Genomic DNA, 25,193 nt, shown 5'->3' on the forward strand with positions numbered 1-25,193 from the left:
TGCCCGCCGTGCCTCCACAGGGAGGTCAGAGGTCAGCTACAGCGACAGCGACCCTGGAGCTGGTGGGGATTAAATGTCTTGCTCAAAGACACTTCAGCAGGGAGGATGCTTGCCGACACAGGAGCTTGAGCCCAAATCCCCCCAGTTAAAGAGTAGTTTCCCAACTCACTGCACCCAAAGTGTTGCCCTCTACCTCACTGTCCAAACAGCTAGGCCTTATTCAGTGTCACCAAGTCTTCTTGACTCATCCATCCTGAAGTCTGTGACCACAACTCGGCCACCACTCTCTCCTCGGGGTTAGTCCACCCTCTACTCAACTTTTCCCGCTTCCTCTCACTCACCGCCCTGAAGACATGCTCAACAAACAGCAAGCTCAACTGGATAAATAAAGGTTACAAAAATGGGTAGCGCCATCGCTATGGCTGCAGCCGATTTCACCATCCAACTTCCCCTGTCAATTGAACTCCATTTAACACGAGCCAGTTGGCTGGTGGCTGGTTTGCTGCCATGACAACAGAGTGTAGGCAGAGGGGAAACTAGACTTGAGTTTAAATGTCACAACTTCTCTCTAACAGCTATAAGACAGCGAAACAAACAGCGCTTCAATGATGCCAAAGCAGAAAGAAGTGGTCTCCTCTGTGGCTGTGTGTGTGTGTCTGTGTGTGTGTGTAGCAAACACTTGACCGCTTATGAAAACTGGATTAAGCAGACAATACCCCTCACCTTGACAACATGCAAACTGAGAGCGAGTGTACACAAATACAGGCACAGACATATTCAAACATTTTAACTTCCCCATCTGATATGAATCATTTGACCAATAGACTTGTGTGACAATAATCTCAATAGATGCAAGAGCTTTTCAAAAAAGATGGGAGGGAGTCATCATCTCTGCCAGTGAGTCACAAGCCAGGGGTAATTGAGGTGGACAGTCCCAATCATGAGACTAAATGGCTTTAAAACGCCATTTATTTTCTCCAATGGTGCGTGAATGTCATGGCTGCTCCGGCGAGTAGCCTCCCCAAAAATCCTAGAGCGCTCGCTGCCGGGCGGCTCCACGCTGGCAGCGCTGAAAGACTTCTGCGAGGGTTATTCGGTTATTGGGTCTGGATGCAAATACCGCCGGTGATATCATTCACAGCTTGCTGTCAGACAGCCACAGCTGCTTGCGGTGAATTTGTGCCGAGGTAAGCCAAGGGGAGAGAAAGAGAGAAAATGAGGTGGGGTGGTGCTGAGGGAGGGGAGTGGGGGCCGACTGTGAGAAATTGAGGCACTCAAAGGAAAACAGGAAAAAAAAAAGTTTGAGACAACATAGCCTAGGTTTATAGGTCTCTTCCCATAGCCTACCAAAGGTTTCTCCCTTACCCTTGATAAATGGTTCTGCAGGAACACAACTCACTAACTGGTGGACTGGTTAGCCGACTACAGTATCTGACTGACAGGCTAGTTGGCTGACTGGCTAGTTGGCTGACTGGCTGGCAGCCTGAGTCACTGACTGTCCCCTTAGTAGAGCTGAACAATTAATAGAAAACAAAACAAACGAAATCGCAATATGAACTTCTGCAATTTCCAAATTGCAGAAGCTGCATTTAATTGCTTAAGAAAGAGTGGAGGTTGTGTGGATTTCTAAACAAGGTAAGGTTTAGTGCTTTGGGTAATCTTTGGTCCATGAATGAAAAGTGCAATATTGATGAAAACCTTTCATCATACTCAAACTCAGTAAATCCTGCACACTGGCATCTGTTTTTTTTTTTTACAAAATCACTTTTCATTAAACAATTTTAAAGTTCTAAAAAATGTATGACAAGAAAAACTTGATGATATGAATCACAGTTTAAATCGCAATTGCAATATTCTGTCAAACAATCGCAATTCGATTTCTTGTCAGTATCTTTCAGCCCTGCCCCCTAGCTTTCCCAGCTGTTGACTGAGTGGGTGAATGACTGACTAACCAACTGCCTGCTTGTGTTCATTACTGACTGGTTGATCGACTGGCTGGCTGGCTGGCTGACTAACCAATTGCCAGCCAGCGTTCCCAGATTGATAACTGACTGACTAATTGACTAATGACCGACTGACAACCAAACCAATTACCTGCCTCTATTCCTAGCCGACTGCCCTCCTTCCTCATGACATCAACACAATGAACCTGACAGCCCGACAACAGGCTTACACCTTCAAGGTAAAAATCATCCAATGGACAAATAACGTGACGATCAGGCCTTCATGTGATTCGGCCTTTCGCTGACGGCGGAGCTTTCCCCCTACGGCACTGTGGTCGTTGCTCTCACAGGGAAATCAATAGCCTACAATGATTAAGCGAGACGCGGTGTATAGGCTGTGAAGGTCTGGCCAAGTTCACAAAGGAGCGGTGACAATACGTGGCTGCTGGTGAACGTCAGCAGCTGAGTCTTGTGAGCGAGGAGGAGCTGATGACTGGAGACGGATGTGAGGCGGCCAAGCTGACACATGGATCGAACATGTGCAGCCTATACTTAAAAATAACTTTTCCCAGAAGCAGTGCAGACCATTTTGTCCCACTGAATTCTAGCAGAAAACACTACTATTAAGCTTATGTGTTTGTTGTTAGTCCTTATGAATTTATCCAGTCATGCTTCTGTTGTCCCACTTGCATCATTTCCACCTTCAATATGACTCAGTTTAGTTCCAATGGGCTTTACTGGCATTGCACAGCCTAATCCATTGTCCATACAGTCCCAAAATAATCAAGAATAAAAAAATAAAACAAAAAACAATCTAGAGAATTAACATGAACAATTCAGAAACTGCTGTATGTGGGGCTCACTGACTACTCTTTCCAAAGGTGCAAGAGGATGCTACATGTTGACACTGACTCTTCTCCTAAGATACCCTACACTTCAATTTGTTATGGGAAAATAATGGCGTCAACAAGGCTGCATTATGAGGAAATGTGTTTGATATTTTCTAACTCTATCTGTGCAATTTCAGAGAATCTGTCTTCATCTCTCATTGGAAGCAGAGAAAACACAGTCTGTCCTTCTTGGGCAGCCAGGTCTGATGGGAAAAGTTGTTTTTAGGGCTATAGGCTGCACTCAAAAGAGTTGTGTATTTTGTCAAGGATTGCAATGATGTTGGTATTGACTACCATCACCACCTCCACCATCATCATCATCATCATTATCACTGATGGCCTACTCGCCTTCACAATTCATGAAATGGTGTTCACAGACTGTAGGTGGGTTATAACTGTCAGGAAGAATCAATGTAAAATCCATATACTCCGGCCTAGCCCACATACTCATTTGAATGTCTTACTGCTGGAATCACTGACATTCTCCAACCACCCAGGCGGTGTGTGTGGAGGAATGTGTTGCAGAGCTTCAGCACTGAAAGCCCAGGACCGGTATGCCTGCTTTTGAAGCCCTGCGGTTGACAACACAGCTAGACAGCCATACTCACAATCAAGATGTTTCTTCTTGGGTCCGCTGACTTCATGTGTGGTGGCTTTACAGACAGCCTTGCTGATAGCCGACCCGGTCATGCTGTGCTGCGCTGCTGCGATCCGATCCGTGATAGATTGGCCCGACATTCTTTCTCTCTTTGCCTTTCCCCAATCAGCTAAAATAGCACAATAATGATCCGATCAATGGATCACTCCCTGCGGGATAGCTGAACGTGACTTCACTGTCAAGTGGAGGTAAGGGGGGCAAACAGGCACCCTTTGGTTTTTTTTTAGGTGCGCTACAGTTAATGTACAAAACTTGTGCAGTCTCGTCTGCAGTAATGTCAGGTCACAGGTGGCAAAAATCTGGAGGTACAAGAATTTCGGTTTATCAGCTTGGCATGAGAATGAAACCCACAATTACCAGCTAAAATGCGGTTTTGCTCAGTAACTGAATTGTTTGGCAACAATTTATTCGGAATAACTATCTATCTAGTAAACAAAAGACAACGACACTAATCTAAGCTAGTTTGTGTTAGCTAATGTTTCCGTTGCAGTATTCGAACCAGGAAAGAGTCCCACTGTGGAATTTGTAAACACTGGAAATCACTTTCTGGCCACAAATAAACATAGCTAACTGGCTGGTTAGCAACCTGGACGCCTTGCTTGGGATCACCGAAGAGACAAGTCCGCTCGGGGAAAAAATTGAATCCGTATGAAATCACAGTTTGGCCAACATTAACAACAATCTATATGGAATCTAAAAAAAATCCGAGTTCCTCCACGTCAACTTGCCGTCGTTAGCTTGGCAGCTAGCTGTTAGCTATCGCAGGTTGCTTGGCAAAGTGTGTGTTAAAACCTCCCTCGGGCAAGAAAGTCACTTAGATTTGAGCGGCACATTGTTTAAAGTAAACAGAACGATACTCTGAAACTGACAGCCCTGACAGGTGCAGTTTCCCCGGGCGAGAAAAGACGTGAGGACCAGTTAACGTTAGCCTGGTAGCTAGCGAGGTTAGCTAGCCTGTTAGCCAGTCAGCCCAGCCAGCGAACGCTTCTAGCCTGTGACTGAACAGCCGAACCGGCGGATCCGTTAAAAATGACAGCTCCGTCCGTTATGTTATTTTCCTTCACGGTCCTAAATCTCAGTAAGTGCTGTCCTCGGCTGCCGCCTCCACATTATCGGCTCGTTTCACCGACAGTACTGTCCCGCTGTCTGAAAAGTCTCGCCAGTAGCTCCTTACGCCGCTTACGGACTGACTGTCTGCCTGCTTCTCTACCGGACAAAATGGCAGCGTAAAAAATCAGCTGATCTCAGAACTATGCTGCCTTCAAGTGCCCCTCGCAAGCTTCGAATTTGTGAGCTTTAAATATGACTTTTCGCGAATTCAAATGCTTTTGGTCAGAAATAATAACAAACCCGACCTTGTCAAGAAAGACATTTTTGGTAGCTGTTTTTTTTATTTTAGAAACCAAGTAGTACAGAGCCACTCTGTGCTACAACGGTAGAAGAAAGAGCAGAAAATGCGCATCAGGCACGTATTTGCTGTTTTAATTGATTTATCCAAACGTTAAGCTAGAATTTAAACAACGAGTGAAATAAAAACATACAACGATGCAAATCATTTACATACAACTCCAAACAGTAGCAAAAACTATGATAAAATACATCACTTTTAGCATCAATTGTCGACACGGCGTCCATGCTCTCCACCCCCTAAACGTCACATCTCGGCAACCTGGGTACCATAAAACAAAATCCATTTAGGACTTCGCTGAGTATGTTATGTATGCTTTAACCGCAATTTTTCCGACAGCACTTGAAGGAAGCAATGGTCCATTGGAGGAGACCTGAGGAGTGCGTGTAGCGTTTAAGGTGGCATGGATGCAATTGTAACGGAATTTATGAAACAAATGCCTCAAATTTCATCTCTATTTGGATCATACGGTCGTTTCTACCACTATGATATAACAAATTGACCTCCAGTTCGGTGTACTCATTTAATTAAAGCATTTTTATGTGTCGTTTTAATCCAAATTTAAGGTCGTATTAAATTATTTCTCAGACGCCGTGTCCTTGTTTGACTCCAGACTATGGAACATGGTGTGCTGAAAATCTGTGGGAACCGCTCATGCTGCACAGTAGGTATCACACCGGATCTGTGAGCTGAATAAATCAACTGCAGGCGGCAGCAGACCAGACTCTTTCACACCTATATGGATGTAATTAGATACTCGGCTGCTGTTTCCAGTCATAACTAGTTCACATTTATTACAGTTGCATACATGCAAGTGGGCTTTTATAATGCAATAAACCTATATAGAATCCTATATTGTCAAGACTGGGTGTGCATGCCTTTCATTAGTGTGTGTGTGTGTGAGAGAGAGAGAGAGAGAGACAGAGACAGAGAGAGGTTGAGTGATATCATAACTCACTGATGTAGTGCCTGATGATGGAGTGTGTGTGTGTGTGTGTGTGTGTGTGTGTGTGTGTGTGTGTGTTGGCTCAGCCTGCAGCCCCTGGGGTGTAGTCTCAGGCGGTTTCTGTTCGGTTTACAGAACTAGCAGATTCCCATCAGGGTGGGAAATACAGTCGGCTGCACTCCTTTCCTCCGCTGACCCCAGTAGCAGGTGAATTCATGCAGCAATCCAATAGCAAAGAACCTCCAAAATATGCCTAGTCTGTGTGTGTGTGTGTGTGTGTGTGTGTGTGTGTGTGTGTGTGTGTGTGCGTGTGTGTGTGTACTCCACCTATTAGATGACGGTAAAAGTTTTCAGTCAAAGCTGCAGCAGCTGTCAGCCTAACTGTATTTCTCTGTCTCTGTCATCATAGTAACCACAGAGAGGGTGTGTGTGTGTGTGTGTGTGTGTGTGTGGGAGGGCACGCAGAAATGAAGAAATAGGAAATGGAAGTGGTTAGTGTTGCAGAGATCAGTGCTCAGTTCCCAGTTTGTTTTTTTTTACGTTCAGTGTCACAGCCGAACGTAAACCAACATGTACTGAAGGAAAACAGCCTCTCACAATTGAGTTTAACCTATAACAGCTTCACCATTGGGATGAATCAGTTGTTCCTCATTGAGATAGATGATTAGCAATTATGTTTTTTTTGCAATTACGGTCTAAAGGCTTGTTGGACATTTGGGCTTCAAGTCATAATTAGTAGACACATGAGATATGCAATAAAAGAAGCAAAAAACATTACTTTAATGAAACATATAAATGCATATAAGGAGTATATACAGCAATTTAATTCATTCATTTTCTCTTAATCCTTTTCAGGGTCATGGGCAGCTGCAGCCTATCCCAGCATGCATTGCACAGAGTACAGGGAGAATCCTTGGACAGGTTGCCGCTCCATCACAGAGCTAACACAGATAGACAGACGCTCACATTCACACCTACAGGCGATTCAGAGTCTCCGTGCCGCCTGAGCTGCGTGTAATTGGAGGAAACCGGAGCGCCAAGAGGAAACTCCGCTCGGAAACGACCCGGGCCGGGACTCAAACCCACCTCCTTTTTTGCTGACACGCATCCTACATCCAGCTATACGGCAGGACTCATGACTCCCTCCTCTCCTTCAAGTTGGACTCTGTTGCCATCTGCAGGCAGAAGGGCGGAACTCCCTGATTTCCATGGCAACTGCGTGGATGCGGGAGCCCGTAGCCCCTGGCAACAGGCTCTCAGGCAGGCTTGCTCCGTCCTGTGAGAGTTCTATCAGCGGCTGTCAATCACGGACGAGGAGTTGCCGTGCCCAAGGCGAATGTGCCCGGACAGATAGGAATAAATCCATTATCACACTATTGACAGGGGGAGCGGGGTCAGATGAAAACAGTCACAGAGGCAAAGGCAGAGAACAGAGGGATCAAGGTGTAGACTGTGGCAATAATGTCAGAGAGGATCGTTTTTACTGTGATTATGGGTGCGATCGACGACGCAGGAGTGAGCTGTAATGACAGTGAGGAAGGCCCTTGTGGGTGTAATGGCTTTTATACAGCGGTTACCAATACATGTGTGCTGTCTGAAAAGTTTCCTCCAAAGTAGCGTGCGTTCATAAGAAGAAAAACAAAACAAAAAAGCAAGAGAGCTCACAGCCTTGCTCTCTGGTCGCCCCAGGATTTAGCACATCTATAAATAAAGCGATAAACCAAGGCATTATGGGAATTATCAACTTCTTTGACCAGTCGCACTCCTCGCTGTTGTGTAAAGTCTATTAATATGCTGTTAGTAACTCGTCTGACCGCCGCACAACCCATAGATTTTCCCTCCCTGTCAGTCACTTCAGGTTCATGTCAGGCAGAGTCTCCAAGAGCTGGTAAAAATCCATCAGGTTTCAGAAGAGTCGGAGTTATAAAAAGGTAGCTGGTAAATAATTAGGTTGCTGCAGAGTTGGAATCAGTGTAAATCAATGGAAGGGCTGTCATGTGGGTTTTTTCACTCATTCATGTTCTGTTCCTCAGCGTTCTAGAATCTTCTTAGAGCAACATGTGTGTGTTCTAGTGCATGCATTCCATGTGTGACCGTGCGTGTGTGTGTGTGTGTGTGTGTGTGTGTGCATAATTGCAGCCTAAAATATGAAATGCTGCTGCAAAGCCTTCCGCCTGTTAATGAATCTCTCAGATCACTTATTCATTCATTGAGCTTTTAAGAGATGCGAAGCTGTTGAATTATGAGACTGATAAAATTTAATTGGATCTGTTAAGATGCAAACTTGATAGCCGACTTCTCGCGGAGCCGCTCCGTCTATTATTCAGCTGCGGACGGAAGATGAAGTGACTCATCTTTCATTTAAAATATTTTCCTTCTTATTTATTCAAAGACACGGATACAGACAGTGTGAAGAGTCTTGAGAGCGTAGTCTCCCTTAACAGTACTGTGTAGAATATATACAGGATACATTACAAATAGAATACAACAGAACATAAAAGAATAGAATAAAATATATAACAAGAGTGTATAAAAGATATATTGAGAAAGAAAGGGGATACCATGTGTTTGTATGTTCAATTCATTTTTGCACATGTAGTGTATTTTTAACTCAATGTGATACATTTGTTCACAGGTTTCATGTGTGATGAAAGTGTCACATGTTAAAGATTTTCATAATTCACACTCTGTTTGATCTTCACATGTTAAAACCACTTGTGAAAACTGAAGTAGTTCATAGGTGGAATTTGCAGGGACAGGGATCAGGGCTAGGGTCACATGTGAAAACCTGTAATATACAAACTCACATATAAACCACATGTGAACGTTTTGTGTCGCATGTTGTGACTTGAGTACATGTGACACATTTGGTTTAAAGTTCCTTCTCAAATGTGAAAAGAGGAAATTCACAGGCGAGAACAGCTAAACTTCACATGTGAACAATGTTGAATTCCGATTCACATGTGACTGTTTTTTACTTCAAATGTGAAAAAAGTTTTTTTCCCGCATTGTCACCTCTCATTATATGTATTTGACAGTATTTGTTGAGTGTGAAAAATTAATTCGAGATCTGAAGAGTGACATTTCCCATTTCACATGTGAACAATGTATTTATATTCACATTATAGTTTTTACTTCAAATGTGAAATGTTTTCTGTCATTACATGTGACAGAATTTGTTTAATGTGAAAAATGTATTCCAGTTGTGAAGAGTGAAATTTCCCATTTCACATGTGAACAGTGTTGTATTGTGGGGTTTTTTCTTCCTTCCATTTTTTTTCTCCTTTTCATGTGAACATATTTTCTCACGTTGCCACCTGTCATTACATGATGTGACAGTATTTGTTTATTGTGAAAAAATAATTTAATTTCACAGACAGCTCACAGGTGAAAAATATCATTTTCACATGCTAAGCGGGAAATTTCCCACATGACTTTTTCTTTTTTTTACGGCACATGAGTCATATTCGACCTCACACCATCCCAGACAAGGTTTCTGATTCGGAGCCGACGGCGACGGGCTGGCAGCAGCCGACGCAGACGTATCTGAGGACACACAGGTAGATGCAGCCGGACAGGACCGCCGTCAGGCCCAGCAGCAGGAGGCTAATGAGGGACTGGGGGCTCGCACTCAACGACACAACAAGGGAGGGGGGGATGGAGTCGTCACCGGAGGTCTGGGCTGGAAGAGAGAGGGGGAAAAAGTCAGAAAAGAGAAAGAGAGAGAGAGAGAGACCTTACTAGGTGCTGACAGGGGGTTATCCAAGGTGCTTTTAATGATGCACAAGGCCTGCTGGGACCTGCTGCCTTTACCTTTCACAAATATAGCACAGAGTTTAGCAAGGGATTAACTAATACTGATACTGGATAGCAGGCCAAAACAATAAGGCAGAGAGAGAGAGAGAGAGAGAGAGAGAGAGAGCGAGAGATTGGTGGTACAGGCTCAGTGACCACCAATTGGCAATCGAAACAGGAAGACATAAGAAATCATGGCAACCAAAAGAAAACAGAACATGTGGTCACTGTACGACATGGTGAGGTCGAGACGGAGATGCACTTCCTCCTAAAATGTGAAAAATTCACTCAGCTCCCAAATTCACAACTTCAAAGAGCTGGATGACAAGTCCAGATTAGGAATTGTCCTGGGAGAAGGAAACACAGCAGATCTGACTGCACAATATGTTAACCTGCCACAACCTGAGGAACAGAGTGACCAACACATACACATGTGTGCACGCAAACACACACACACACACACGCACACACACACTCACACACACGTTGACCAATGTGTTGTGTTTTTGATTCTTGTTTTATTGAATGTAATATTTATCGTTGAACTGTAATGACTATTGATCATTATATGATGGAGTGCTAACCCAGCACACACACACACGCACACACACACATGCACACACACACACACACACAGACGCACACACCTACACACACACACACACACACACACACACACACACACACTCTCTCTCTGTACCTTCATGCTTTGGCAATATTGTTTGTAAACTTGCCAATAAAGCAAATTGAATTGAATTGAATTGAATTGAATTGAGAGAGAGACAGAGAGAGAGAGAGAGAGAGAGAAGGTGTGGAAAGAGAGAGAAGGATGCAGGAGGAGATGGAGGTATAGAAAGAAGGAACGCAAGGACATTTTCTTAAATGTTAACATACAGGAATGAAAAAAGCGGACAAAACAAGAAAGATAATTCATAAAGATTCATAAAAATCAACCTAGTTACCAGAGTTTTTGGTTTTATAGCATGGTTGAGACGATCGAGGTGGAAACTACCTGTTGTGTAACGACGCACTGGGCGGCGCTCACCTCTGCTAAACTGTAGAATCAGCAGCAGAGTGATGGAAATCCTAACAGCAGCAGTGAGCTGCATGATGAACATCTGGACTGGACTTACTGGGAAGACAGGAATTATTTGACAGGGTTAGTTTGGAAAAGTTACATTCAAATAACTGATTATATTCTTATAATTGGAATCAATAACAAAATCCATTGGATTATTCAAACTCAGCCTGATTATGAACACAAACATGATCTGACAAACATGATCGAATTAATTTCAATCACTTTATGAATTGTTATGCCCCAACATTTACAGAATATTAAGATTAACAGACAGTCAATTCTGATTTACACACAGAGTTTGAATGGTGTTTTGTTTTTTTTCACATAATCCAAAACCACTGCTAACTAATATTCCAAGCTTTCTAAAGTAATGTTCATGGTCTATAAAATAGAATACAATAATAGAATAGAATAAAATACCTGCTTATCTTCAAATATAAATCAGAGTAATCATATTATGAAAGCCATGTAATGAACTGACCTGTAGGTAACAGAAAACAGAGATATGAGTAACATAATATCTGTCATTTTACACCTATTTAAGATGTAATGTAGAGGTGTGAGAAAGAGAATCAGTCTATTGAAAATACAAAATTAGAGAAAGAAGAGAAGAGGAAGAAAATTGACCCACTGATGATACAAAAGATTTTTTTTTTTAGAAAGAAAATCATCCTCTTAATAGCGTAATAAAGAAAAATAGAGGTCCGCAAGGAAAGTAACTTCTGATGATGTGAAATTGGGGTTTGAGAAAGGAAATTAACCTCTTGAAAACATAACAAGAGCAAGAAAATTGGCCAGGTGATTAAGTATTTTTGCTAAAGAAAATAAGGACAAAGGAATAAAAATAAAAGGATTTTCCATTACTGTCCCAACTCACAGAGTAATATGTAAAACTCCTCTTGGAAGCAACAGGTTTCTCATCAAAAAAAAAAAAAAACACACAGGAATAATCCTTTCACTCTTCTTCAAAGGACTCCGAGGGAAAATAAGAAAACAAATTCAGAGGAGAGACGTTCCAGATTTCCTCTCACCTAAACTAATTACCAACAATCGGCCCCTATCACTAATGCTGAAAGATGTGGCGAGCCTCGAGCAGAATCCCCCTCTACTCTGTGCTCTTTCTTCTTCTTCTTCTTCTTCTTCTTCTTGCAGTGCTTTTGCGATCCGCGTCTCTGCTCCTTTGATAACACACACTGCATCTGGATGATTGGAAAGAACAGGAGCGCCGAGGAAGCAGCAGGGGATGTGAGAGAGAGAAAGAGAGAGAGAGAGAGAGAGAGAGAGAGAGAGAGAGAGAAAGAGAGAGAGACAGGCTGACAACATCTAAAAATAGAGGTCAGTGGGGAAATAACAGTGAATAGAGCTGTAACATATTCCACTCAAGCGAGACGATAGAAAGGTAAAAGAAAGCAGGAGGGGAGAGAGAGAGAGATGGAGAGAAAGATCTGTGCTGCACAATCAAGTGTGATTGAATCTTTACTTTCCAAAATAGGAATGACTTAACGGGTATACACACTGATTGCAGCCACTCTCTAAGTATTTGGCCGTAGTGCACACAGCCATTTTTTCACTTTTGAAGAAAGTCACAGCTTGTTGCTCCCTCTAGTGGTTCAAATCGCTCCTGTAGAGTTTGGAAAGATGACAGATATGGCCGTTACCCTGCTGAAGTCTCTGCTAACAGGCTAAAGGTTGTTTTGGGGCATTTTTTCGATTTATTTGATACTTTACAGTAGAGAGAGGCAGGAAAGATGGGGTGTCCCGGGTAAAACTTGAACCGAGGACGTTGCAGTTACTCGTTTCGATCTCATGCCAAGAAACTGCCAAACTGCAGTACGCTGTGTCTTGCAGTGGTACATGTTTCTGAACCCACATATGTTACTTTCATGTGTAAATCTGAAAAAATCTGCATATTCTGCATATACGCTCTAGCATTAGACTGTAAATTCATACATGTGTAAACTGTAAACATCTGATACTCCGTAAGTCTCTTGTCAACAGAGTGAGAATTCTTTCAGTTTCATTGGAGCTTTGTATCAGCATGATAAAGACACTAGCTTTACTCTTCAGTACCGTATGATGTATTTGTTGTATTCTTATCTGTATAATATTGTTTATTGTTGAATTGACCCAATTTGCCCCATTGAGGATCACTGAAGCTTCTTCTTATGTAATGTTATGCTGTGTCATGTTGTGCTATAATATCTTCTCTTCTCTTTTCTTATCATGTTATATAGGGTGGACAAGAGGTGGCATCACATTAATTATATTTCAAAGCAATAAACATAAAACCAAGACCAGGGATGAAAAATGAAATGCAGAGCAACCATTCAAAATGCCGCCTCATTGCTTAACTACTTGCTGTGTTGCAATATGGACAGATATGGAGATTGGCCCATTGGTCAACTAGACACCAAAGTCATTCATGTGTCCCCAGTAGATAATTTGCTCCGGTGCTACATGCTAACACTTTAGCATACACTATGTTGAGTGATAGTAGGCGACTAGATGAGAACTTGTAGCCGCTCTAAAGCAAAATTGTACGTAATCTTACATGTGGCTAAGTGTGGTATATTGGTAAAATGTACTCCAAATATGATTCAAAAATAACTGTTTTGCGCTAGCTGGAACTATTTTCCCTGTTTCCATAGGAAATGAAGGTGGTGGGAGACTGTGTGCAGCTAAAAATCACTGCACAGCGGATGAATACGTGGTTGCTCACGTGAAATAGTTCCAAAAATAAACCCAGGTACAGCAGCTGTATTGAGTTACTGATATTTTTATCTTTAAAATATATGAATCTACAGACCCGCTGACAACATAACACTGACAGGTCAGAGTTCTTATTTTAGGTAATGCTATGTCGCCTACTATCACCCAACATAGTGAATGCTAAAGTGTTAGCATGCAGCACAGAGCCAATGATCTACCGGGGACACATGGATGATTTTGGTGTCTATGTTGATCTAAATTAGTGTGTTCCTTACCTGCAAGGCACTTAATCCCCATTTGCTTCAGTGGAGCTTCTCAATAGCCGGTTGCACAAGATTATGGTTGTACTGGGCAGCAACCAGGCGTGAATGCAGGCTGCTATATGAATGTGAAGCAGGGTGATTAGGAAAGAGAGCGTTCATGCTCAGCAAAGAGAAGCCAGAGAAAATAAAAGGTATTTGTGTACAGAGTCTGAGTCTTAAGGCACTTCAGCTGCTAATGCATTTTCTGGCACGGTTAGTGGGAATATACAGGCGGGTGGGAGTAAAATTATAGAGCATTACCCATCAGGGTGGATGTCAAGTGGGCAGAACAGCCGAGCCGAGGAACACACACACACACACACACTGCTCTTGACAATCTTCCATATAATTAGGGCTGATGTGTGAGCTTTTAACTGTAGAGCTACAGCTGTGAGAGCTGGTAAACACATGCAGAGAACAGTGGGAGCGTGAGAAAAAACAATAGAGAGGAAAATATAATTCATACAATGACAGTGATAACAGTAAGAATAAAAGGAGGAATGAAATCTTACTCCTAAGGTTATTCTCCTTGTTATTCCTGTGTTTATAAACTAACAGAGGTGAGTGAAAGCTGACAGAAGCAGAGTAAATATTAGACGTGCGCACTGATATTTCATATTAAAGATATATGAAGGAAATTAAAGTAATGATGTGCGCTATTTTCTTATAAATAAATTTCTATTTTGCTACTATCACTGATATAACACAATAGTGATTCAACCTATAGCCAATTCACGCTGTGTTTACATTGTCTGTTCTAAACAGCCGGTGTCTGGTAGCTCTTTTCCCGGGAAAAAATCCTCTGGCGCACAGGAAGTGATGCGTTTAACGTTTCTGGTTTGTTTGGAATAAACAGAAGAAGAAGAAGAACTGGGTAGTTAGCATGAGCAGCGATAGCCACCATGACTGAACAGACAGAGAAAAGAGAAACTCAAACTGCATCAACAGAAAGTCCAAGCTCCGCCCAGACTGTTTGATTGACAGGTGATCTGTGGGAAGTGCAGTGCAGAAACACCACAGTGATGAGGATGAGCAACAAAGATGGAGACAAAACCAAAAAAACGAGGAACATAAGGATTACCACTTTAAGTCCTTGGTTGAAACATTAACAGTCTGGATCCTCTATAACTTTAGAGATACTATTATGGAAATATAAATTTTGCATTTTCCATTGCTCCATCAATACCATTAAGACAGACAGAGAGAGGGAGAATATGAGGGAGAGAGAGGGAAAGATGACACAAATGATCATCAAGTTGTATCAAGGATAACAGACACACACACACAGCTACACACACAATCTAGGTCAAAAATACCAAATTGCAGTTTATTGAGAAGTCACAGTCACTTTTAAACAAAAACCTTAAGTGAAGCGTCATCAACAGTGTGTTTGGTCTGGTGACGCCTGGCTGAGCTGCGGTTCCATTCTGACAAACTCAACACTTTCGCGCTGTGAAGACACTAGTGGGTGTGAAACGAGCCAAAGCATCTTGTTACAGTTAAAATACAGCTCTCTTATACTCAAGTGACAAACATAACCCTCCTTTAATTCATCTCATATAAAATATCAATAATAAAGTACATGGTTTGATATTTACATTGCGTTACAGCTGCAGCATGACAACCGCTGCTTAATAGCTAATTAGCTCTTCATTTCCAGGCAAAATACTTCTCCCATTCACAAGGTTTGGAAGACTTTTTTTGGTCCCATTTTAAGTAGAAAATGTTTTTTTTTTCTCAAAGAGGAATAAGTTCCGTTTTCTGTTGTGCAAAAGCATGAAAGGCAAAAAAAGAGCATCAACATGGTCGGACATGGAGACTTGATAGGAGACATGATGTGAGATTAGAAGTGAGGAAGTGAAATGTACGCAGCATATAGGCCACATTAATAACAATATGCATTGGTTCTGCAATTGAAGTTTCTTAATCTATTGTTTACCAATTGAAGGGTTTCATTCCAACATGCGATGTATCTAAAAAGTTCCTGAAATTCATCTTTATTTCAAACACACAGACAATTCCATCCTAAAAAAAAAATGCATCACTTTTTCCAAATGGTAGATATCACATGGATGGAATGATGCAGCTGATTTTTTCCCATTTCTACTGTAACAATACAGTAATCACATTACTTTTGACATAATATGTGATTACTCATTGGATTTCTCCGAAAAATATGGAAAAAGGCATTTAGACTTTTTTCAACTCAGTCTCTTATTAAAAAATATTTCACTAACAACCATGGTGTTTGCTAAACTGCCCTTGAGCAAGGCATGAACCCCAAAACTGGTGCACGTTTCCTCTGAAGAAATGCATTTGAAAGGGGTTTTTGTGTGTGTGTGTGTGTGTGTGTGTGTATCTAGAGGGAAGAAAAGGATTCAAATTGATCTTATTACGTATAAATTATTCAACAAAGTAATCTTCTTCTTCATCCTCTTTAATCCTTCTCTCTCCTCCCACTGTCTCCTCTCCGCTTGGCCCCGCCCCCTCCTCTAGTCGTCGTCTCTGTCTCTGGGCTTGAGGCCGGGGCATCCCGAGCAGCCGGTCAGTCCCTTCTCCTTCATGTTGTAGTCGAAGCGCGGCAGCACCAGGACGCTGGCGTCCGCCTCGCTCCTGGCGGCGCCGCTCGCCGCTCGCTCCTCCTCCACCGTCATGATGTTCTCCACCAGGCACGTGATGGCCGCATCGATGTTGGTGTTGTCCTGCAGAGAGAGAGAGAGGGGGAGGATAGAGAGAGAGAGAGAGAGAGAGAGAGAGACAGAGTTGAGTGTTTGAAGTTGAACCGGCCTTCATCATATACACATAAGACGACGGTTACATCGTCTACGCCAGCTGCACACACAACAACGCAACAAAGTGCATCACAAGGAGCATTTCTCCCGTTCTTATGTAGCAAAATGTGCAGTTCTGAATTTTGTGACGCAACACTAGCGCATGTTGCAGTGTCACGCGTTTCAGGAACAGGCGATAATATCCAAATACTGCTAAATGAACAACTGCAAATGAAGAAGCAGTCGTTTCCGGAGTGAACACATACCAACAACCGTCGTAGTGTCCAACTTGTAAGTAGCTACCAGAGCCTGCAGTCTGATCCCAGTCTCTAAGCAGCTCAGTGTGGCAGCAGCCCAGCAGACTGCAGCGGGTCCTGTCATGGCTGATCAGAGGCGATACGATGAAAAATGTTGGAAATGCCTCTCTTCATCTAAGTTCTGCATGGGCAAAACGAGAGAAGAACATTCCCCATCTTGCATTCTCAGGCAATTTAAAGGGCAGGCATACCATCTTTTTTTTTTCAAACTTTTTCTTTCAGTTGCGATTGAGAATGTATAAAAGCAGTCGTTCCTCTTCAGCAGCCATTTTTCCCACAGCACAACTTGAAATTAGGCAAATTCAGGTCAGTCAGTCAGTCAGTCAGACAGTCAGACACCTGTCGCTTCGTGAGATGATGCACTTCGTCAGATGGCCTCTAGAGGGCGTCTTTGACTGCGAGATGCAGTGTTTTCCATACAAAATCAGGTTGGTCAGTGTATAGAAATTGACCTAAATCGATCTCTGATGTCACATCACGTCATGTTTGTCATGTGGAGATGAACTGACAGCCGACCAGCAGCACTGAACTCAATCCACAATCTGCTCCAAACTCGCCTGTGTTAGTAACAGGATTTGTAGACTGTAACGCGTCTTCTGCTGCCCTACAAACTTTAACGGTGTTATTACCTTGTGGTATTTAAGTAACGTTAGTGGAATTAGGTAATTGAACCGTGTCGCAGTGCTTCAGGGCATAGAATTGAACACACACACTGTGGTCTGTACAGGATCTGTGCTTGTTACTGTAAACACCCGCAGAGGGTTTCTGGCTTCCCTCCTTGTGGATAAGCAGGTTATAACGCTCAAGGAAGCCCATCGACCCATCGATGTGCGTGTACAATGTAAGTAGAGCGCTTGCATATGTACAAACATGTGTTGAAGAAAGCCTGCCTTGTGTTAACTTTGTATCAGGCCTTAGTCTCACAGATACACAGAATGAGAGGATGAAGAGTGAAAGAGAGGGATAGAGAAACAGAGAGAGAGAGAGACAGATGGAGAGTATAAAGAATCATTTTAGCAGCACTTAAAACAGCCAGGCTTCCAACTTGCGCTTTAGTCTCAAAAATAAACAAATTGAATAAGTAGATAAACAAAATTCCAGTTAACCTAACGCAACACATCTACAACAATAAGATCCTTGTCCACAACCCTATAGGGGGCAGAAGTCCCTCAGTTACACATGACACTGTTTGAGCCTTGCTCCTGCCAATTAAAGCTGCACTGGGCTGCTTTGCAGGCTGGCGGCCCCAAATAGCAGCAAGGGGAAAGCTTGAATTTTGAAATTTTTCAGAAATCATGCAAATATGAGAAAACTGCACACTTCTCAGACCTAAATTTCTTCTTCTTAGTGTTTGGTGGGAGTGGCAAGGAGGTTTAGGGGCAAGGTTTGTATTTCGATTCGACACTTCCTGTGCCACAAAGAAAATTTCCCGCCAGTGATCATATCTGACACCAAAATAATAGAAATAATATAATATATTTGGGCAAATAGGGCGAATTTACAGTGTCTCAATTAGTGGGGATGGGACGCTCTTCACTGTTTTTGTGATTTAAACTTTTACAAAAAAGCATCTTGCCTATAGTGCAGCTTTAAAAAAAAAGAGAAAGACTTGAATGGGTGTACAGGTAAAAGAGTGAAGTGGAGGAGTGTGTGTGTGAGAGAGAGAGAGAAAGAGAGAGAGAGAGAGGAAGAGAGAGAGAGGTATTAAGAAATTCACTGAGAAAAAAACGCAGTGACATTTGTTTAAAGAGAGAATGAGGAAAGAGCAGAGAGGGAAGAGAGACAACAGATCAGAGTGTAAGATAATATTTGCATTCTGTGAGTGAGCAGTGTGAAGACGTGCACGCACACACATACACACACACACACACACACACACACACACACATACACACACACACACACACACACACACATACACACAAACAATGAAGTTCTGAGTCATGACCATGATCATTTCAAGCTCTAAAACTTCTGCTCTCTATTTCTGTCTCTGTCATTCTCTCTCTCACTGTGTTTTAAGGGGCTGGTGAGAACAAGGGATGCACACACACACACACACACACACACACACAGAACAGCATCTTACCTTGGCGGAGGTCTCGTACCAGCCGACGAAGCCGTGATCTCTAGAGAAGCTCTCCAGTTTGGGCATTTTGGAGCACAAACCCTGGCGCCGCTGGTCACACTTGTTAGCCAATAGAACGGCTGGAACCGGCCTCCCGTTGCCCAGGGCGACCTACCGCAACCAGGAAGTAGACGGTTGAGGAAACGCCACACCATTCCCTCACTGCTTCGTTCATCCATTCATTTATTCAAGGAACGTGTATTGAGTTTTGCTCCAAAATCAGATTTGTAACCCCCAAATGCATATATAATGTTTTGGAAATTAATTATTGAAAATTAAAATGCATTATGTATCATTCCTCTATGTTTCCTCCATCCATCCCTCCTTCCATCAGTTCACACTGAGGTTGCCAGGTCCATGTTTTACCTGCTTTCAAAGAGCAGAGTGAAAGCTGGAGACCTTGGCCAAGTCTCTGACTCCCACACTCATCCACCGCTCTATTCACTCGCCTACACACTCTGAAGGAAAAATCCACCTTAACACACCTTTAACACTGTTAACAAACAGCTACGGGTGATGTACTTTGCATTCCTGGGCTCATTTAGTTGTTTGCTGGTGTATTTTTCTTATTCTTGTGGATAACTGGCCAAACAAGTTACGTCACATCACATTGAGATATTTCCAGCAGCTACAATGGAAAATGTTTTAGCAATTTAAAACATGAATGGTAAACGTCAGGTTTTGGTGTCAGTCCCTCAGAATCGACAGTCCCTAGAGCCGCCATTTTGCACCGATGTTCAACAACGATACAGGGAGAAATCCATCGTAGAAGAGGCAGAGAGACCAATTTCTCCACCCACCGCAGCCTCAATAGACCAGAATGCAATGCAGCTACAAGACATGTTTGGCTCCACCTTCACTAAGATCAGAGTAAAGTTAGTTTGATGTTGGATGTTGGATATCCAATATCAAGACCCTCACTAACCTGTAAAGCAAACAAGTTAAAGCACACTACTTCCTAACTTCTTCCCTCCCTCTCTTCCCCTCTCTCTCGGTTTACCTTGGAGTCCAGGTCTCCTTTCCACTTGAGGATGGCCTGAAACGTGGAGAGCCGGGTCATGTCGAAGACGACCAGCGCCCCCACCGCCTCTCTGTAGTACACACGAGTCATGTTGCCATAGCGTTCCTGACCTGGGAGCAAATACATGAAAGTTTAAATAAAGGACAACAGAGTAAATATAGTTTATAGTTATAGTTATAGGGTTTTGTTCCTGCTATTAGTTGTTGATTTGCAAAAATTCCCACACTGAGTGTGTGTGCAGCTTATCTAGACTGAAAGATCCTTGTAGCACCACAAATGTGACTTGAACAATAGGGAAGTGAATAAACAGTTCAACCACTCAGGAGGTTTGGAAAGGGCTTTGAAAAGGTCAGTCACATATTGTTACTTTCTGGCCGAGCTGCAACGCAGGAACTCCTCATAAGTTTCACCTGACAAGTTGATTAGATACCTAAAGCTATTCTGAACTCTGAGATTAACTTTATTAGAGACATTATGCCTGAATTTAACTTAAAATAGAGACCAAAAAAGATCTTGAAGATGTAGGGAGTCTCAGTCTTTGTGGTTTGCCAGAAGGTGAAAACTGTTTTAATAATTAAAGTCACACTGAAATGAATCACCTTTTTAACTCATTTTAACTATCATACAATACACTTATTTGACAATTTATGCCACAAAAAAGAAAGACAATCATTTTCTTGTATTTCTATATCAATATGGCATTACTTTTACTTCCTGGAAAACAGAAAATCTTTCGTGGTGACATCATCGTGTACCAGGAGGCATAAATATAAATTCTAGCCAATAAAACATCACAGATTTTTGAACAATCCCGCCCCTCTGCCCCTCCCATCAAATAAAGCAGCCTTTCTCTCCCTAACTGATCTCCCATTGGTTTACACTTTTGAATAATCCCTCCCTGTGTTATATCCCACCCCAACATCCTGTTTCAACAGGAAATACATCACATTAAGGAAGCAAGATGCTCTCAAAATGCCGTTTCATTGTGGCTTTAAATTAAGTACGGGCATTTGAAGAGTTTCATTCCAAAGTGAGATATTCACCATTTTAAGAATGTGACATTACTAAATATATGATTGCTGGCAAGAAAATCAAACGCATTATAGATTGTTATTTAAGTTATTTGCTATCTAAAGACCCTTTGCAATATGCTTACCTGTGTAATACATTTGTCTAAATAATGTAATCATTTGTATTTTGGTAATATTGATCAGTGAACATTTCAGGTTTGGGAATGAACACTTAATTATCCTGGGAAAGTTGACTAAGCGCTCTTGCTCTTTTTCAGCGACACCCTGCATCACATTCATACAGTTCAACACATATAAATGTTTCATTCCAAAATTAAATATCTCAAATGAGATTTTGCGAAATGCATAAAATGTAATAATGTCCAAGTTGTTTTTCATACTGCTGACTTCCATCCTGACTCGAGTTAAAAATTATCTTCTGTGACTCAAACTGTAACTAAGAGTTGGGAAAACATGATACTGAATAATGCTTCTATGAAAATCAATAGGATAATCAAATAGACTTACAGAGACTATTGGGTAAAATATAATTGTCTTAAACTGTCTGTGTGTATGTGTGTGTGTGTGTGTGTGTGTGTGCGTGTGTGTGTGTGTGTGTGTGTGTGTGTGCGTAAATGAATATATATAAATAAGGTTCTATCCTGGAAACTAACTTCCCTCACATGATTCTAATATACCAGTGAATCAGCAAGAGAACATCTGGTACACTCACACACTCACACACACACACACACACACACTGGCACAAACACTGCACATGATCCCAATTGCAAGACACAAAAAAACTCAGGCACACACGCTTATATTCCCAACCACATACAAATACGCATGCATACACACTCTGCACACACAAGGACACACACACAGAAGCATGCCAAGCAACACACACACACATACACACACACACACACACACACACACACACACACACAAGCAGTCTCAGCATTGTCTCCTGACAGCAGACGCTATCTTGTTCTTTCACTCACAGAAAGAGAGAGAGAGGGAGAGAGAGAGACAGAGAGAGACAGAGAGAGAGAGAGGGAGAGAGACAGAGAGAGAGGGAGAGAGAGACAGAGAGAGAGAGAGGGAGAGAGAGACAGAGAGAGAGAGAGGGAGAGAGAGAGACACACACACACACAGAGAGAGACAGAGAGAGAGAGAGGCAGAGACAGAGGGAGAGAGGGAGAGAGACAGAGAGAGAGGGAGAGACAGAGAGAGAGAGAGGGAGGGAGAGAGAGAGACACACACACAGAGAGACAGAGAGAGAGAGAGAGAGAGAGGCAGAGACAGAGGGAGAGAGGGAGGAAGAGGGAGAGAGAGAGAGAGAGAGGATGAGAGAGACTCTTGACACTTTCTGCTAATGAAACACATCAGATAGAGTTTGACATTTTGACTTGAAAACGATCACTTGACCTTATGTGAACTGTTGTATGGGGGCCAACTGATGGAAGCGAACAAGGACTTAGATACACACACACACACACACAACTGTGATACAATTATCACCTGCTAGTGTGTGTGTGTGTGTGTGTATGAGACAGACCCATTGACCCAGTTTAAAAGCCTGTATGAAGTGTCTCCAGTGTCTCCGGTGCAGAGCCATCACTGGCCGCCGGTCTAAAGTCCGTCTCTCCAACAGCTGCAGTCTGACTTCTTCATGTAAATGACGGCTCTTATCAGCAGTCATGTGGCTCAACACCCATATGCTCAGCATGAGGAGACAGAAGATAAACTGCCCTGTGTGTGTGTGTGTGTGTGTGTGTGTGAGAGAGAGAGAGAAGAGGGAAGTGTTTCCCAAGGTATGCACATCAAATTACGTTCCATGAGGGAGAGAGACTGACAGTATAGCGAGGGATTATAAGCAAAACACAAAGAGCGTTTCTTTTCATAACACCTCAAATACAGCAGGACATTTTCCACTTGTAGGTAATGGGATGTAGTGGATGGCTAAACCCACCTGAAGTCAGTTTACACACCTTTTTATGTGCAGAATAGAGTATTTAGGCGGACACACATACTTCATCGTAAGTGGCGTCAAACTGAGGATATTGTCTTATAAGGGATAAAAAGCATAGAAAGTGGAATAGATTTTTTTGGAAACACTTTATCTGGATAGTGCAACATTGCTAGCTTCAGGCAACAGAAAGTAGATTTTCAACAGGGTCACGTTTTCCATATCAAGGACCCCTAACTTAGTACACAGTAGGACCCCCATTTCATAAGATTTTGTCTCTTGGATGCAAATCTGAGAATGTTTTTATTGTTAGATATAATTTTGTCCAGAATCCCATGACTGTCTGTATTGTATGTAGAGAGATAACAGTGAAACCATGACCAAAACTGTCATTCTTCTACAGTCTCTAATTGTATTAACCTCTTGTAAATGACATAATGAAGTTTAACAATTCAGGGACCGCTGGTGGTCCCCGGACCCCACATTGAGAACCACTGTATAACCTATAGACTATCTACTGTAGCCTATATCTATAGACTAATATTGACTCTATTGTACCATCTGAAACTCGGATAGACTTTCAAATGACACATTATAGTCACTTTATAGCAAGTTCACTATCAGCACTGGACTATCCAAACAAAGTGTGACCGATTTGTCACCTACATTGTATTTACCACTACATCCCGTGCATGCATGGAGTCACACCGGACTGAGTTTTACGCACCGGCGATGTCCCACAGCTGCAGCCGCACCACCGTCTTGTGATCCCAGTTGAGCACTTTGAGGGCGAAGTCAACTCCGATCGTGGCCCGGTAATGCTGCGAGAAGATCTGATGCACGTACCGCTTTATAATGGACGTTTTCCCGACTCCCAGGTCCCCGATGACCAACACTTTGAGCAAGCGCTCCTGCTGCATCATGGTGAGTGTTTATGAGATTGTGTTGCCAAATCAGACCGGTACGGGCTCCTATTACACCATCGGTTCCGCATGTGAAAAACAAAGTCAGTGAGCTTGTTGCAAAATCTGGAGGGTTTGACGAGTGACAGCAGCTCTGTTTGGTCTGCAGGGGGGAAACAGAGAGATAATCCTCTTAGTTTTTTTTTTTAATAAACAAATGAGCCATGCACTGCCTTAAGGACAAACAACAGGAATCCTGTAATCAATTTTAGAAGGAAGCTACCATACAAATGTCACCTCAACATTAATATCATGCAGCAGTGGGTCAAAAAAATCAAAAACAAGTAAATCATATAGGTTGGAAATGCCAAATAACTAAGTATGGCAGTGTCACTAATAGCCTAAATTCACTATTGAGTACCACAGACACACTACAGCTCACTATAGTATTATAGGAATAATATCGTGATACCATATGAGTAGATGGGCAACGATAAGAACACTTTAATCAGCACAGACACACTATAAATCCCTATAGGAATATTACAGGAATATTATAATATAATAATAATAATAATAATAATAATAATAATAATAATAATAATATATTATAGTAGGCTACTGATTCTGTCAAATTACCGTCTCATGTCCATATGGTAAATATAATTCCTCCCTGCGTGTGCAAAAGTTTGCGTCGCAGAGAAAAAAAAAAGGAGAACTTGTTGAAGGTAAACTGCTGTCGTGGCCATGTAAAAAAAAAAAAAAAAGGAGCAGTTGTTATCTGTTTAGCCTGCGGTTTGTGTGCACATCACCTCCCGCTGCCTGGTCCGCTGCCATGTCCCCGAAGAAGAAACCCAACTGACTGAAACGCCTGTCAGCTGTTTGCTTCTGGAAGCCTGGAGCTGCCTGTCTGCCTGTCTGCCTGTCTGTCTGTCTGCCTGTCTGCCTGTCTGTCTGTCTGGAAGACCACACCTCCATACTATCTGTCTGTCCGTCTGTCTATCTGACTTTCTGTCTGTCCGTCTGTCTTTTTGTCTGTTTGTTTCTGTCTGTTTGCCTGCCCTTCTGTTTGTTTGTCTTTCTGTCTGTTTCTTTCTCAATTTAATTAATTTCAATTCGCTTTATTGGCATGAACGTTTACAAACAATGTCGCCAACGCATCAATATGAATCTCTCTCTCTCTCTCTCTCTCTGTCTATTTTGACTATCTATCTACCTATCTATATCTATCTATTCCTAACCCTATCTATCCCGCCATCACACACACACAAAAACACATTCTTATATTTGTATTGCTATACATGTGAGGACCTTCATTGACAACATCCATTCCCTGT

The 25,193-nt window shown here is 42.4% G+C and overlaps 2 protein-coding genes across 4 annotated transcripts in view; both read right to left on the reverse strand.

The window, feature by feature from the left end:
• The window catches only part of LOC139911258 (phosphatidylinositol-binding clathrin assembly protein), a 67,846-nt gene extending 63,157 nt beyond the window's left edge, over nucleotides 1-4,689 (reverse strand). For all 3 annotated transcript variants that reach the window (XM_071898764.2, XM_071898761.2, XM_071898760.2), the window contains exon 1: nucleotides 3,442-4,689. In XM_071898764.2, the coding sequence (XP_071754865.1) occupies nucleotides 3,442-3,571 (130 nt within the window). In that variant the 5' untranslated portion in view covers nucleotides 3,572-4,689. The remainder of the gene's footprint in view (nucleotides 1-3,441) is intronic.
• Nucleotides 4,690-15,038: 10,349 nt separating this feature from the next.
• LOC139911263 (ras-related protein Rab-38) lies at nucleotides 15,039-24,566 on the reverse strand. The gene is made up of 5 exons (XM_071898769.2): nucleotides 24,496-24,566; nucleotides 23,682-24,019; nucleotides 19,949-20,079; nucleotides 18,910-19,059; nucleotides 15,039-16,434 (listed from the first exon to the last, which is right to left on the reverse strand). Exons 2-5 carry the CDS (start codon nucleotides 23,875-23,877, stop codon nucleotides 16,225-16,227), a joined length of 687 nt encoding a protein of 228 aa, XP_071754870.1. The 5' UTR covers nucleotides 23,878-24,019; nucleotides 24,496-24,566; the 3' UTR covers nucleotides 15,039-16,224.
• Between the last annotated feature and the right edge of the window lie 627 nt (nucleotides 24,567-25,193).

This window comes from Centroberyx gerrardi, chromosome 23 (genome assembly GCF_048128805.1).
Source record: "Centroberyx gerrardi isolate f3 chromosome 23, fCenGer3.hap1.cur.20231027, whole genome shotgun sequence".
Lineage (NCBI taxonomy): Eukaryota > Metazoa > Chordata > Actinopteri > Beryciformes > Berycidae > Centroberyx > Centroberyx gerrardi.